The sequence below is a fragment of the Podarcis raffonei genome, chromosome 17 (assembly GCF_027172205.1).
Source record: "Podarcis raffonei isolate rPodRaf1 chromosome 17, rPodRaf1.pri, whole genome shotgun sequence".
NCBI lineage: Eukaryota > Metazoa > Chordata > Lepidosauria > Squamata > Lacertidae > Podarcis > Podarcis raffonei.
In genome coordinates, this window is record NC_070618.1 from 179,721 (window position 1) to 196,477 (window position 16,757).

Sequence of the window (16,757 nt, forward strand, 5' to 3'; positions counted from 1 at the left end):
CAGGGTTGCCTTCAGATGTCTTCTAAAAGACAGATAGTTGCTTATTTCCTTGACATCTGGTGGGAGGGCGTTCCACAGAGCGGGTGCCACTACCAAAAAGGCCCTCTGCCTGGTTCCCTGTAACCTCACTTCTCGCATGGAGGGAATCGTCAGAAGGGCCTTGGAGCTGGACCTCAGTGTCTGGGCTGAACGATGGGGGTGGAGACGCTCCTTCAGGTATATAATGCAATGGTCACACTCCTAGTGAGTGACACAGAGAGAAATTTGTCCTCCTATAAGCTGCCAGTCTCTTGGGATAAGTCTCCTTAGCAGGAATCATCAACCCAGTGCCCAGGGGCACCACGCAAACCACGATGGCCTTCACTGGTGCCTCTGGAGTCCCAGGCTGTAAACTTCCATGGTTTCCTGTTTTGTTTTTTTTAAAAGTCTCTAGCCCTCCAAGAAAGAAAGTTATAAAGCAAAATGTGCAGCTACCCTTCCAAGCAACTTCTGTGAAATGAGCAAGCTTGGTCACTGCTGCCCATCACTGTTTTTAACCAATGAGTGAAGTCAGAACTGCAAATGGTAAGTGTGTTGTCCAGACCACAGAAGGAATCCTTAGGGTCCAAAAGAGGTGCTGTTTTCCCCTCCGCTTTCTGTGATTTCCTGTTATTTCAAGCCCCCATGGCAGCCATTTTGCGACTGGCACTCCAAGCAAAAAGGTTGGCAACCCCTGCCTTACAAAATATAGGGAGTAGGCAGATCGAGAGGTACTGATACATCTGGCTTTGTGACATCCACAAGGCCATTTAGGATGCTGTAGCTCTCGTGTGCGTCTGTCCCAATAGGCATGGTTTTGAACCGCCCATCCGTTGCCCCATGGTACCCTATGCCATGCTGGCACAAATGCACCTCACGAGTATGCACAGGGTTGAAAGCATGATAAATCAATGGAAGGTCCCCAAAGACTTCACATGCAATGAGCCCCAAACCTAACCTAGTCACAACTCTACATTTTTCACAACTGGGTCTATATCACTATAGCATACTGCTATTTTACTTTTTGACTTTTCATCCTAGTCTTTGGTGGCTTCGCAGCAATTTACAGAACAAGAATTTGGCAGCAGCAAACCTTCATTCGGCTGCCATTGCCTGAGCCCTTTGACTGTATCACTGCAGTTATGCATGAAACCACTAACTTTGTCCTGCCAGATGTTTCTTTATTTATTATTTCGCCAACTTATATAGGCTGCTCGGCATGTATGAAAGTATCTCAGAGCCGTTTACAATGAGGAGACAAAGACTCTAAGTGAACAAAGAGTCAAGGACACTAAAACATGGGAAATAAATGTGCGTATGCAGAGAACAAACAACCAAGAGATAAAAGCATCAAAAGAGATGGGGCTGGGGAATCAAATACTCAAGATTACTCCTCAGGTCTTGAGAGGCCACCGTTGTGCTCCCGCTAAGAAGGAGTCCATGCAGTTCAGTACCATTCACACATGCACTCAGAAACCAAGAAGTGGATTAAGTACACATCCATTTTCCAAATCACAATCTGTATGTACTCAAAATAATACAGTAATAATAATATTACATAGAGTTGGTCTAGCAGGGAGATGCAAGCTCTGCAGGAGGGCAAAAACCTTTAGTGCAACCAACCAGAATCACACAAAACAGTCAGCAAACTCTCCTTTAAGAAAAATAAGGAAAAAATGCATGACTGGAAGAGAATGAGAGTGGCGCCATACTTTGCCCCTTAAAGGCTTAGTTGATTTTATTGTGGCATTGCTTTTGTGGACTGGAGCCTCTTTCAACAGATGCAAGAAGTGTCATCTTCAGCTGCCCGATATAAACTCTATGACATATCTCTTGCATTTCCTCCTGGGGTCCTGTTTACATCCGCATAGCTCAACTGCTGGAGCATGAGACCCTTAATCTCAAGGTCGTGGGTTTGAGCCCATGTTGGGCAAAAGCTTCCTGCATTACAGAGCGTTGGACCAGATGACACTGGTGGTCCCGACTCTACGACCCCCAACCACCACTGTATCCAAGAGGCATTATTGAGGCACAACACTAAAAATCACTCGCAGCATTGCATTAGTGGGCCATTTTCCAGATAATGTTCTGTCCCGCTGAAGGAGCTCTGGCCTGCCTGTGAGAGGCTCCAGGAAGACCCTGGTCTCACATAGCAAAGTGGACTAAGTTCATTACATTTCACAGGCACTTCATAAGTAATGTGTTCCCTATGTGGAGATAGTCTCTATAGCAAAGAGAGGGAAAAGTGTATTTGAAGCACTGCATGGGATGGGAACACAATTCACAGTAGCCCGGTCCAAACAGATGTAGCAAAAGAAAAACAGCATATCATACATGACAATCTACATGGTTTTTTTTTCTTCCTGGCTTTCTGCTATATTATCCACCCTTAATCCCTTTTATTTCTGCCTTGATCTGCTCAGTTCATTGTTTGGAGGTTTCAAGTCAATAACACCATGAGATCCATGGAACATTTATGCAAAATTGAAATCCATTTGTCTTTAAATTCTTCATTTGATGAAAACATCCCTGTTTCTTTAAGAATTTGCAAGCCCCCGGGATACTATTGTTTTCTCAGTCATCTCTCAATGCTTTCCCTGAGTTTCTAATTTCATGTTCTTCATAAATGTTGCTATTTATCCCAAAGAACTGAGTCACTAGGTGTATTCCTCATAGAACGGTGGAGTTGGAAGGGACCCCGAAGGTCATTAGTCCAACTCCCTGCCCTGCCCTATATTTAAAAATGAAAACACATTCACATGTGTGGGCGCATGCGTACATTGGCTTAATATTTTTTGCTATTTAATAACACTATAATCACAAGATCTTTAATGCTTGCTGGTGTTGTTAAACAGATTTAACTTTATTTTTTTCCTTTTGTTCTAATAATGTGGAGTATTTTGAATTGGTGCTGTCTTTGTACTTGTTATATGTCTGTATACATTATGTCTATGACAGACCACTATAGTAAAAAAGAGTTTGGTTTAGTTATATTTAGGCTACTATATACATTACCATTCTGTTTCGTGTAATCATATCCCCAGCTGAAGGTGTGGTTTTTTTAATGTAGGAAAAATCTAACACATGAAATGACCTTGAAGAGTTTTCCCCAGTGCATTAGACTCAGGGCAGACAAAGATTTGCACAATCCAAGATGGAGTGGTGGTCATTAGCTTAGACACCTTTAAAGGGAAATGTGACAAATTCGCAGAGGACAGGCTATCAAGTTAGCCATGAACACTAAATGAAACCTCCACAAGCAGCAAACCTCTCGGCATCAGTTGCTGGTAATAGTGGGATTGGGCTGTGGCCTTCAGACCCTCTTTGCAGGCTTCCTGACAGGCCAGCTTCTGACCCCCAGATATAATAAATGCATCCACGAAAAACAATGACATACAAAACCAAACTAAGGCATGCATACATACTGAGACGAATGAGATGTAATTTGATTTTATTTTTTCTTCGAAGGAACAGAGATGTATTTACAGCAGTCTGACTAGTTCCTCCGCACTGGGCGCTGAGCCAAGGGGGCATTGCAGGGTACCACAACTATGGCGGAACAGAAGGCAAGAGACGGGGGCTGCAAAATTTGGGCCCTGCTCAGGCCACCGCCAAAATTTGAAAGACCAAAGTCCATCCTAGAAGAAACCATCCCTTGAGTTTCTGCTAGCCAACTGGTACAAACTCTCTTCCTGAGCCTGAATCCTCTAATTGCTCTTTTAATAAGCCTTCTCTTTCTTTATCACCTCCTGGTCTTCTCCCTTCTTTTCTGCTTCCAGTTATCTTCATCTCTTTCCACGCTTGGATCACCACACCTCATTTCCCCGACATGCAAAATCCCTGCCAATTGATCTTCTACTCCTGCATTTGGTCTTCAATAAACTCTTCCTCCTAGCAGCACACTCTTGAAATTTCCTGTGACATCCCCCATTTTCCTTTCTACCAGCCTATTGGTCTTCAGACATCCTTTTTAAGCTACACAACTAACACACCTCGAGTTACTGCCCCGCTTCTTGAGTTGTTCTCTCACAACCCACTCCAGCTTTCCATCCTCTCTGCACATCTAAAATTACACTTTGTAAATTGCTTTCTTCTCTCACTCCTCTTGGCTCCCTTGCAACCTTTGATATGGCTGATCTCTCCACATCAGTTGCTCCCCAGCTTTTGTTCTTAGTCCTTCACTTTGCACTCTTCCTCATAGTCATTTAGTCAGTTCATACTTTCTGCCCTTCTGGGTCGTCTAACAACTCCAGATGTCTTCCCAATGCTACTTTTTTCCTATATACCTGATCACCACCTCGATACAGGGGGAAACAAACAAATCCATGTCTTCCAATTTAAGTATTCCCTATGCTATTTTATTTCTCTCTCCATCAATATTCTCAATTCTCACTCTTCTCAACAGGCTGATCTTTGATTTCACTCTTTTCTGTCCCTGCACTTGTTTTCAAGCTAAATTTTTCATTTGTTTTAAACTTATTGAAATCCCTTCCTCTCCCCCTAACGACTTGCCCTACCAAAAACTGTAATTTATGGTATTTAACCATTTCATATGTAAACTGCTTTTGTTTTCCCATTTCACTTCTTGAGCTCATCTCAGAGCTGCACGTGGATCTAATTTTGCCTCTTCTCTTCGCTTCCTCCTTCTGTTTCAAAGTTCTTATTTGCTTCTTCTTACCTTTAAAGGTAACCATGGACTTGGGACTTTTTTACTTTCTCTTTAGTTGCCTTCTCACTACCCTTCTAATGCCTAGCAGGTAAAAATGGGAGGGCTTTGCTGAGTATTGCAATCCCCTAGAGCAGCGCTTTTTTCTGGGGGGGGGGATGCAGGGGGACGCACACCCCTAAACATTTTATGAATCTAAGTTTGGCCTCATTGAGGGGCAGTATTTCAATATGAATAGGAAAATGACAGCACCCCTAAGCATTTTTTTAGGGGGGGAAGCACTGCCCTAGCCCATGGCTTTGTACCACCCCAGCTCTACTCTGTTTATTTGTAAGGTTTCCAGCAGATAGACAGCAGCCAAAGATAAAAATAAAAAAGTCTGTCAGATGCCCCAGTCTCTTCCCAGTGTGTACCATCTTTCGAACCTCTACTGTTCCTGAATTATAACACTCAACATTTCTATAATGCACTTTACATACATTATCCTAGTAATCTTTATAAGCGCTTGTTAAACCTATTATCCCGACAGGGTTCTCATAGGACAGGCTGCTGCCTCCTGGGACTGAGCTGAACCAAGGACATCCCATCCCTCTCTTCGCCAACAAGACCAGAATAAAACTAGTGCTCTCCGGGTCACACACAATGCCAAATATGTCCAAATTCTTATTGTTCAGCTGCCTGCGCACCATCCTCATGTGCTCAAGCATGTATGGTTTGGCTTGAGGATTTATTGCAATCTGCTCCCCAAGATCCAGCTCAACACTACCAGATTCTTACCAAACCCTTTAAAGCTCCATGGACTCCATGCAATTTGAAGCCAGAGCAATGGCAGCCCAGGTAGCTGCTAGACTGTGGCTAAAGTCCTGGAACGCTGATGCTGCCTCTAAAGTTAGCCTTTCCACTGAACCTTTTTCAGGCGGTCAGCTTTTTGGAGAAGCGGCGTTGAAAGATGTCCTTGCAGAATCAAAAGATAAGAGGAAAATCTTGCTGACCCAAAGAGATGACAAGCGCCCTACCAGGCGTTTCTCTTCCTACTCTTCTCACTTTTGTACCTTTCGCTCCCAGAACAGGCAAATGGACATCAGACTCAGACCTCAATTCTTTAGAGCAGCAGCAGCAGTCAAGTGTCCCATTTTATTCTATCTAGTTTTCACTCTTTTGCGTTTTTCTCTACAGATCAAAATTGCAATCTGACTTACCTGGGAGTAAGTCCCATAGAACTCCATTGGACTTACTTCTCAGTAGATGTGCACACTACTGCACTGCAAAAGGGTATTAATAATAATCAAATAAGAGGACAATCTAATTTCCAACGGATCATACATATATATATATACAGTGGGAAGGAATAAACTATTTTATATGCATAATACTTATGCAGTATTATAGGGCTACCCATCTAAACACAGACAAACAAGAGTGATTTCCTGTTTCTCTGTGCAGAGTGCAGTGGGACTATCTATTATAGAGGTTACTGCAAAAGTTCCACACATTTCAGGTGGCTTAGAAGGAAGGTACTCTTAATGAATTGTATGCTTGGAATAGCTGATGTGTTGTTTTTGTTTCGCCTTAAGGGGAGGGGGAAACAAACCAAAATTAAAAACATTGGGGGGAAACCAGTTTTGCTTTATAATTTTATTTATATGCAAAACAGTGCACCATTCATGAGAGATATGAAAAACGCTTCCGATAGAAACCAGATTTTCTATTTTCACTACAAAATATTGCCTTATACAAAGCAACACACACACACCAAAAAACCCTGAAAAAGACTAAAATCTTTGGATAACAGATGGTTTTTTTTCTTTCTTTCTCTAAAACATACTTTTGTTTTAAGAGATTCACAGCAAAAGAGCATGAAACATTTTCTGGTTGTCAACTTTTTTGGTTGTCATAAAGGAAAGTAGTCCTGTTTCTTCCCTTAAAAAGAACAAAACAAAAAAGTCTGTAAAAAACACACTTACATATACACACGCTCACAAAAGGACAGACGTACGGACAAACAAACAAAAACTACTTCCCTTATAAATGGTTTGCAAAATACCTTTTAGACAGAATTACAAGTCAGAATAACCATACACATTAAAAAAAAAAACTTCAAGTGAAGTGCTAGTTTTGATTCCACACACAAAATAAATTTTCAAGGACAAAGTCTGAATATATAAAATACGCTTAGAAACAGGGGAAGTGGTGCAATAAACCCAGAGCAAAACGAAACCCACAATCTGGTTCCCAACAAACACTTCCAAAGTCAGACAATTATTCCACAGAAGAAGAAAATGTAAACACTTGACTATAGAAAACCAGTTGGCACAAAAGTCTTCAACGCAAAACCTTTACCACTCCCAAAAATTTAAAAAATAATCTCGGGGGAAAATACTCTACTTCTGCTAACCCAAAATAAAAAATAAATAGTTACTTTTGAACTGCACTCCTGGATCACATGTTTTAAGGTCGCAAGCAGTCGAGACTTTTTGGATCTAGAGAAAGGGGCACTTGGACAGTTCAGGGTCTTTTGTGGGTTTTGTTTCCTCCCGCCCCCCAAAAGAAGATCTCCACTTTCTGCAGTGGGAGCTGCCCGGTGGGTAGGGGGAAACTGGCACGCGGCAACCCACCCTGGGAACCCCCTCGGGTGAAGGGACCCGTTCCATTTCAAGTTTCTCTGTTAGGGCCCGATTCAGGAAAGCCCTTTAAGGCACGAGCTTAAAGCCAAGGGATCTCCCGCCAAGCTGCCGTCGGGATCTTAAACACTTTGCTGAATTGGGACCCTGCCACGGAGCGGGGGAGTTGCTTCAGGGCGGGGATCAGAAGGAAGAGGCGCGCCCTCGGGGCGCAGGAAGCCGCGCGGAGCGCACGGTGCGCTTGGCTTCCAGCGCGGGCAGCGCCTCTGCAAAGCGCCGGGGGAGCCTGGGACGGGCCCTCGGGCCTTCGGGGGACCCCTACCGGCTTGCCACCGCCGTCAACCCCACCCCGGGCCCTGGGTTTCTTGCCCTCTCGGCCCCGCCTGGCGCCGCCCCTGGAGGGAGGCGCGCGCCTGTCCTACACGTCGAGGACGTGGTTGAGATAGGAGATGTAGCAGATGGCCAGGCGCAGGATCTCGATCTTGGAGAGCTTCTTGTCGGGCGGCAGCGTGGGCAGCAGCTTGCGCAGCTCGGCGAAGGCCAGGTTGAAGGCCTCGACGCGGATGCGCTCCCGGGTGGCGTGCGCCGAGCGGTACTTGGCGGTGGCGCGGCGCCGGCGGCGCTTCTCCTCGCGGCTCAGCGGCTGCTGAGGGTGCGGCCCCGGGCGACCCTCGCCGCCGCCTCCCGCCCCGTCGCCGTCGGGCGCCTCCAAGTCCGAGGCGCAGCAGCTGCGAAGCCCTTTGGCCTCCAGGGACTCCGGGTCCGACGGCGCCGACGACGGGTGGTCCGAGTCCAGCGCCTGGTCCGGGCTCAGCATCATCTGGCAAAAAGAGAAGGCACCGTCAGCAGCGACGCCGAGAAAGAAGAGGACCTCCAGCCCCTCACCCTCGACGGCAGCCTGGGGAGCCAAAGCGTCAACCAGGGTTTCTCAGACTTATGGTGAAGAAATACATTGGTAAGCAAAAGGAAATAATTCCCAGCAATGCTTGATTTATAAGATAGAAGACAACTGCTTTATAACACAATTGTGGGGCGTCCAGAAAGTAGAAAGCGAGGCAGCTTCATAAGAACTTGAAGAACATTCCCAAAGTATAATTAGAAACGAGCCTCTTCCATGTGCACCTAAAGTATGTATACAAACTCAATGAGAGGTGTGAGCTTTCTTTTGCTAGACAATCTCATTTATACTACGAGATGGTCATCAGTATCTCTTGAAGCTTTTGCTCTCGTTTTGAGAACAGATCTATCCATATTCTGCAAATAAAATTTCTTTTGATACCATACCATGCTACACTGAAATGTTTGAATGTTTATTTGATTGTCCTTCAATCTCCCGGCCAAACCAGTGGGGCGCGCCAACACCCCTTGAAAGCCACGGGGTTGGGCTCTGCCCTCACTGCGACTGGCGCAAGCTTTGCAGTGCAAGCTTTGCATTGGAGGAATCCCGTTTCCATCAACTGTGACTCCAAAGTAGCTGGAGAGGGACCAGGCAAAGAGACCCAGGAAGCTCTGGGCGAGGGCAGCTGGGAGGCAGAAGACTTAACGCGGGCATAGAAGTACTTCCAAGTGGGCGAAGCACTTCGCCATGGCAGCCCTTGCCATATTTGTTTGTTAAATTTGTAGAGCGCCCTTCACCCGAAGATCTCAGGGTGGCTCCCAATAGAGAAATACAAGATCAAATTACAAAGCGTGAAAAAACATGCCAAGAATTCTCTCCCTCCCCCTCGCGCAAGTGCATTTAAAAGCATATAGGCTGTAAATCAGCCCAAGGTTTGGTTGAAGAGGAACGTTTTTGCTGGTGCCTAAAGGTGAACAGGGCAGACTTCGGTAATTTTTCGTAATATGGCGCCAGGTGTGAAGCCGACATTTGGTGTCCCCAAATAGGTCTTCGCAACTATGAATCGTCTCAATCTTGTGCCCTCTTGGCTGGGCACCCTGTGCGGGAGAACCACCTGCGCCACCGTAAATCTGGCGCTGAGTAAGGAAGGCGCCAGGCGAGCCTTCTTGGGGGTGAGCTTTGCACAAACGAGGACCCACCTCAGAAAAGGCCCCTTCTGGTGTTGCTACCGGTGGGGTCTCAAATTTCAGCCGTACCCTGTGGGGTGCCAAAATTTAGCGCCCCTCACCCGCCTCTCACCTTCCATTCTACCTCTTCCTTGCGGCGCCACTGAGGACCCGCAGTGGTCGCGCCCCCCTAAATCTGCCTCTGTTGCCCCCCTCTGGACCTCTCACAGAGGGGGCACACGAAGAAGGGCCTCCGATGGGGAGACCGGTCTTGTTATCGCTACTCTTCCACGGTCTCCTGAGACAGACGGTGCCAACCAAGAGAACAGCATGTAGATATGGGCAGCGTTTTGGGCGGTGCAGAGGGCTGCGTAACGACCCTTGAGCCATTCTCCTTCCAGGGGGCTGCTAGGACCCCCGACTGGTCCATAGGCAGTTACAAACGGGGCGGGCGACGTGGGGGGGGCCTTGTCTAGGCCACCTATCTAAGTCCAAAGGAGAAGCGAGATTCAAAGCAGGGACCTGCTTTGAGCCAGAGTCAGAGCTATGTCTCTTTAGCCACCACGGCCGCGCTGCCCAAACTCCCAAAGAACTGACCATAACGCACGCGCTCTCTGTCTCTCTCTCTTTCACACACAAGCAATATTATTGCCGTTTTTACTTTGCTTTTCTTTTACAATTGCGTTTACATCACTATGCTATCGATACCGATCTGCCAGCGCAACATTTTCAGCAATTCAGGCAACACATCGAGGGCGGGCGGGATGGAACCTTATCCAGCTTCTTGATCAACGGGTGCTTATTAACAATATCATAGAATCATAGAATTCCACAGAATCGGGAGGGACCCCGAGGGTCATCCAGTCCAACCCCCTGCAATGCAGGAACATTTCATAGGCGGGAGGGCGGAGGAAAGGACAGAAAGCTTAAAGGAAGGGCTCTGTAGCCCCTTTTGCTGGGCCCACTATGTAACAGGGCAGTTAATCGTGCTTATCTATTCTGATTTATACACTTTGTCTTAATTTATAGCTGCGCGGGCACGCTCAAAAAAGCCCGCTGCTCCGTTTATGTTTCGTTTGCAAAAGAAAAATAACAATAGCCTTAGCAATCCAATCCATAGATCCCTGGCCGCTCCCAAACCACGGAATCGACATTAAATGTTTCGAGGTGCGCTAGCCTACCAAGGTTTATTCGGAAGTAATAGAAACTGTCTTAAAGAGGGACTCGCTCCCACGTAAAGGGTGTGTGGGAGGGACGCAAGTAAGACTGGTTTTGTGTTCCCGCTTTCTAAATCCAAATCCAAAAGTTACGTTGCCGTTGCTAAGGAGAGACCCCTTCTGAACTCAAAAGGCCGCCCCGCTCCCAGCCTCGATTCCGACCTCGGGGTGAAATACGGAAAGTCAGACTATTTGGGGAGCTCTTTGGGGTTTGTTGCGCCTCGTAGCGGATGCCAACGCCGTGAACGTCGAGGAATGTGGTTTTTAGGTCGGCGAAGGCCCCCCTGCTGGACATGGGAGTGTTCAAATGCCAACGTGGGGCACTATTAGTTAGGCATCGGAAGGAGGGAGTGCCCTCCTCTCCTGGCGAGAATCTCAGCTCCCGAAGGCGATCCGTTTTCGAGTCACCGCCTAACAGTGGACCGGACAATGCAAGGTCCGAGATCAAGATTTCGACCGTCGGGAATAGTTGCAGCCCGGCGACGCGAGGATCCAACCACATTAAAAACAGCAACCTTGAGGAGAAAGCGCCGGGTGTCGTTTTTGTTTAAGGATCCTGTTCGTTTTAGTGTCCGGTGGTTTTCCTTGCAGGCGTAGGAGCAGGCGGGGGGAGGGACTGTTCAAAGGATGTTAACATGTTGCAAAGAAGGGGGGGCCTGTTTTGCAATCTGTGCCCCCCCGCGGCAAAGCAGCACCCCGCCCCGCCGCTTTCAAATGCATATACCACAACAATGTTGTAAACCGCCCTGTGACCTTCAGATGAAAGGCGGTATACAAATACGTATAATTCAGGGGCACTTTAACTCTCTCGGCTCCGGTAGATTTAGTTTGCTTAGCAGGTGAGCGAAGTGCGGGGCAGCAATCAGGTGCACTTGCGAAGCTAAGCAGGGTCCGCTCAAATGGACCACAAGTGGAGCTTCCTGCCTTGCCGGGGGTGGAGTAGATGGCCCTCGGCGCCCCTTTCCATCCCAAGACCCGTTAATGAGAGGCTGGAGTCGGAGGAGGAGGGAGAGCGGCCCCCAGCGGCCCCGAGCCCTCCTCCTCGAACCCACAAGTGGCTCCCCGGCCACCTCGGTTGCCCGAGCAAGCGCCTTTCCGGAGCCGCCCTCGCTCGGGATCGGAGCGCGCCCCCGGGCGAGGATCCTGAAGGGCCCTCGCCACCCATCGCCCCGTCGGTTCTGGGATGCGCCTTTGCCAAGGGAATGAGCGCGCCTTGCCATCTGTCAGGGAGAACTTCCAGGGACACGCGGGCATCTCAGAAAACAACACAGTGGCAAGCAGGAGAGAATGACCCGGGGGGCACTTGGGGGGAGGGGAGGGGTCACTGCAAACGGGAGGGACAGGGTGAAGTTCCTGAGTAGCTGGAAAGGTGATGGGGAGGGGACAGGGTCTCTGAGGACGAGGACAAGCATAAATTAAATTGTTTTTGTTTGTTTGTTTGTTTTTTAATTATTATTATTATTATTATTATTATTATTATTATTATTATTATTATTATTATTATTGCCAAGGCTTTGCAAAGCTCAGTGTTTTCGTTTGATTACCAAAAATGACACACCGCCCTGGGATCTCTGGTTTAAAGGCGGCATATAAATCGAAATCATCATCATCATCATCATCATCTAAAAGGTCCCCCTCCCGTTTAATGCCAGAGGAAATCATTATTATTACAAAGGATTTAAAGGAGAGCAGTAGAAATAAATATCGGGGAGCGATGGGAAACAGCCTGCCCTGGAAACCTGGCGCTGCGTAGGATCTCCAAAGCCCGCCGGTGTTGTTTGGCAAACAATGAGCCAATTACGGAAGTGTTGCTTTTGTCCCCGGTTCCGGGGGTTGAACCTGGAGAAGATCTCGGGGACAGGGGAGGCGACGCCTTTCTCTCCGAAGTTGCTACCGGGTGTTTTTTAAAAAATATATAAGACAGGGGAAAATGCGTTTAAGATTTAAAAATAATAATACTAATATTCACAAGGAAATAATAGTCCAGCTGAAAAGCAAACGAACAACGCGAATGGAAAATAATGTTTTTGGAACGCTAGTGACAAGTCGAGGGTGTTCGGCTCCGCTTCGGAGCCGAAGTTCTGCGCTGGAAGCCTTGTTTGCCCGACTCGTCGCCTGGAAGGAAGGGCGAGCCTTGGATTTCGAAGGCATTTATTTCTGCTTGCCAAGTAAATCTATATACTTAGGCTGGCGACTCGAGGGAAGGTGCCTCCCTGGAACGCGGGTCTTCAGACCCTTTTTAAAATAATAATAATCATCATTTTTGAATTTATTTTTAAGGCATCGTCTTACGCAAATCCCTACGGCCTAACCGAGCCATCGCCCTGTTTTCCGTTCCTGCCCAGCAAGCCTCACCTGGTGCGCGTGAACATTTTTTTAAAGGACTTTACCTTGCAGGAGCCTTGACGACACCCTTTCTTGCAACGCCTCCGACCCCCTTTTTCCCGCGCCTCAAATAAAATTCCAGAAGGGGTTCATCTTAGTCTTTGGACATGAAACAATACAAAAGGAGAAACGGGGAGAGAGAGAGAGAGGAGGGGGGGGGGAGTGATCCACATATGAAAAATAAATAAAAAATAAATCCTATCGCTAGACCGGAATCGTTTTCATCGCCTCGCAGAAATGGAGGAAGAGAGCGCAACTGTCAACAAACGAGAAATAAAATGCACTGGGGGAAGAAAACAAAAACATCCGGGCTGGGGGGGAGATGCGGGGGGGGAGAACGACACCTCCGCAGGTCTCTAAGCAGGTCTCTCTGAGGCCAGAGGACGCCGAATTGTGGCTCGAGGCTTCCAGTGGGGCTGCTCAGCCGGCGCCTCCTGCCATAACCGGGGCGCGCAACAAAAGAGATGGTGCGCTAAGGAGGAAGGAGAGCGCGGTCCTCTCCGCGGGCGCGCAAGGCGACGGGCCCGACGGGGCTTTTGTTCAGACGACGCCTCTTCGTGCTCCTTCCTCCCCTCGCCGCCTTGGCCCTTCTGCGGGAGGAAGGAGGGAGCCCAGGCCGGCTGCGGGGCCCCTTGCTGCCCATCAAGGTCTGGGGCGCATCGCTCCCGGGCTCCGGATGGAGGGAGCCCACCAAGCAGACAGGGCCCCCCGGAGCCGAGGGCCGGGCCTCTCCGGTAAGGGGGCTGGGGGTGGGCCGGGGGTGGAGAGATGCGTCGGGATCCCCTGCAGGTTCCGGCGGATTCGTGTCCCGGAGAAGCGGCGAGCTATAAAGGCGCAGGAGGGAGGAGGCGCCGGCATGTCCCCCCCCAGCCGCGTCGAAGTTGCTACCCAATGGGCGATCCCATTGGACTGCCAGCGAGAGGCGCGTCGCTTAATTGGACTTGACATCTGTCACCGGGTGGGAGTTTCAGGGCCCCGAGATTGCCAGCCGGCCAGCCGCTCGGAGGGCAGCATCCGCGGGAGAGGAGAGATGGAGATGCGCGAACCGAGGAGGATTCACACGTGCACCTTCGGCTTCCGCTGGGCGCTCGCGTGTGTGGAGCTGTCACCCGCCTTGCTGCTAGAGCTGCCCAACCCCGCAGTCCAGCATCCTCTGCAAGAAGAAGCAGAACCCTCGCCACCCCTGACCTTAAGCACTACGTTGTTGCTGATGTAGATTCAGAACGGGTCCCAGGGTCATCTAGTCCAACCCCTGCTAAAGAATCCAATGAAAGATGGCCACCCAAGCTCTGTTGGAAAACCTCCAACGAAGGAGAGCCTAACGCCTTCGGAAGGAATCCGTTCCACATTTCTTGCTATAAGAAATTCATCATTTGTTGTCATTTGAATCCACTGGTTCAGGTCGTGCCCTCTAGTGCCTTCTTCCTCTTCCTCTTCCTCTTCCTCTTCTCCTTCTTCGGCAAGCATGCAGGACCATCCATTCTGGCGAAATGTGTCTGTTGTATTTGTTTTTATTTCCTAAGATTTATAACCTCTTGATTGCAACCCCCCCCACCCAACCACCTCCCAGTGGATTACAAAAAGATAACACTGCAAAATCAACAAGAATTTGCAATCGTACTTTAAAACATACACAAGTAAAAATACCAAAACTCATTAAAATGAGCTCAACTTTGTAAGCGTTTGGATGGGCTCCTCTAAACAAGACTGTTTTTAGCAGGCAATAAAAAGAGTACAGTGAAGGCACCTGCTTGATCTCAACAGAGTTCCGATGTGCAGGTGCTGCCACACTAAATGGTTGCATGCTGACCAATGTGGCTGTTATGTGGCACCTGCAGGAGTGCCAGTTCCGCTGGCAAAGTGGCTGAGTGGGCACAGGTGGGGCAAGGTGATCTCGCAGGTAAACTGATCCCAAGTTGCTACGGGCTTTATATGCTAATAGTAACACCTTGAACTTGTTGTTGTTTAGTCGTTTAGTCGTGTCCGACTCTTCGTGACCCCATGGACCAGAGCACGCCAGGCACCTCTGTCCTCCACTACCTCCCGCAGTTTGGTCAAACTCATGCTGGTAACCTTGAAAACACTATCCAACCATCTCGTCCTCTGTCGCCCCCTTCTCCTTGTGCCCTCCATCTTTCCCAGCATCAGTGTCTTCTCCAGGGAGTCTTCTCTTCTCATGAGGTGGCCAAAGTACTGGAGCCTCAGCTTCACGATCTGTCCTTCCAGTGAGCACTCAGGGCTGATTTCCTTCAGAATGGATGCGTTTGATCTTCTTGCAGTCCATGGGACTCTCAAGAGTCTTCTCCAGCACCATAATTCAAAAGCATCAATTCTTCGGCGATCAGCCTTCTTTATGGTCCAGCTCTCACTTCCATACATCACTACTGGGAAAACCATGGCTTTAACTATACGGACCTTTGTTGTCAAGGTGACGTCTCTACTTCTCAAGATGCTATCTAGGCCTGTCATTGCCCTTCTCCCAAGAAGCAGGCGTCTTTTAATTTCGTGGCTGCTGTCACCATCTGCAGTGATCTGGTAGCAAATCAACAACCACTGCAGGTCTCTAGCATTAGTCAGGGTGAGGCCTCTGCCTTGGGATGTAGAAGGCAGGGCTGGCAGTCCCTGAGGCCATTCCTCTCTGTTAGAGGGCAGAAAAGTTTTGTGCAGCCCTGAAGTCTGGTCGGGAAAAAGAAAAGAAAAGCACAAAACTTGAAACTGCTAAAAAAAAATTAAATTGCAATAATAAGTAATACGACGATCTTTGGTTATCTTTCTCAAATACAAAAGAAAATGTTTTAGCACACAAATCATTCTGAATAATTTTGTAAATTGTGATGTTAAAATTTAAGTCTCTTAAAAGTTTTAATTTCAGGTACATCACCATCTCACTTCCTTTGCAATTTTTGCCACCAATTCCTTTGGGTCAAGAGCTGATACTTGGGTGGGCATGTTCCATTGAGATAGCTGTCAAGCCAACTTGTCTCTTTTGCAACATTGTTGAGCATATGTAAGTTTTTTATAAGTCTGAGCTTGAGAAATTGAGTTCACCATTTGCCACTGACACTGGAGGTGTGAAAAGGATCCTTAGAGCAACAGAAACATTAGGAACATTATCCTTGAGTTACTGTTGCAGTATGAAGAGAAGTATTCCTTGTGGTTGCATAGACTTTGGAAGTCTTCACGCTATTGCTAGAAGTTCACAGCACAGATCTTCAGCATCAGTTTCATTGCTTCCATTGTGCATCAAAGGTTTTTCCAAATTCAAGTACATCTTCAGTAGATTTTTGTTGTTATTAAAATTTATATACAGCCCTATGCCTGTAGGTCTCATACAGATCTAGATCTAGATCGATCTGTCTGTTTGTCTATCATCTATCTATCATCTATCTATCTATGTATCTATCTATCTATCTATCTATCTATCTATCTATCTATCTATCTATCATCTATCTATCTATCTAATCTATCATACAGGAAGCCTGACAGGGAATTATATTGTTGTAGCTGTTGGAATATCTCTTCAACAGATGGTATGGCCATGTCTAAGACAGCATAGTAGAAACCTCCTTGCAGTGCCTCTTCTCATACTCAGACTGCCATTTCTTTCTCTCTTTTTCTCGCTTGCTCTCAGAAGTCTGGCAGTATTTCTAGCTCCTTTGCAATCTCAGTGGCATCTCTCAAAACTTGTTGAAAACCCTCAGCATACCTGCAGCCCACACAATGTAATTCTTGGTCACCTGCAGTTGGCTTGTAGCTGAATTTAAATTAGCTTCCTTATTTTGTAGTAGCTAGCTTGTAAGATTGTCTTCAAAAAGGGTGTTGTAGCATCTAACAAGGGATACCACA

The 16,757-nt window shown here is 47.6% G+C and overlaps 1 protein-coding gene across 1 annotated transcript; it reads right to left on the reverse strand.

The window, feature by feature from the left end:
• Positions 1-7,505: 7,505 nt before the first annotated feature.
• Positions 7,506-13,239, reverse strand: NHLH2 (nescient helix-loop-helix 2). The gene is made up of 2 exons (XM_053371053.1): positions 12,917-13,239; positions 7,506-8,125 (listed from the first exon to the last, which is right to left on the reverse strand). The coding sequence occupies exon 2, from the start codon at positions 8,123-8,125 to the stop codon at positions 7,724-7,726; it is 402 nt and encodes a 133-aa protein (XP_053227028.1). The 5' UTR covers positions 12,917-13,239; the 3' UTR covers positions 7,506-7,723.
• Positions 13,240-16,757: the final 3,518 nt, after the last annotated feature.

What these genes read in the sequence shown, in the direction of transcription:
- NHLH2 (XM_053371053.1), bottom strand. Translation starts at nt 8,125, where the DNA reads ATGATGCTGAGCCCGGACCAGGCGCTGGACTCGGACCACCCGTCGTCG.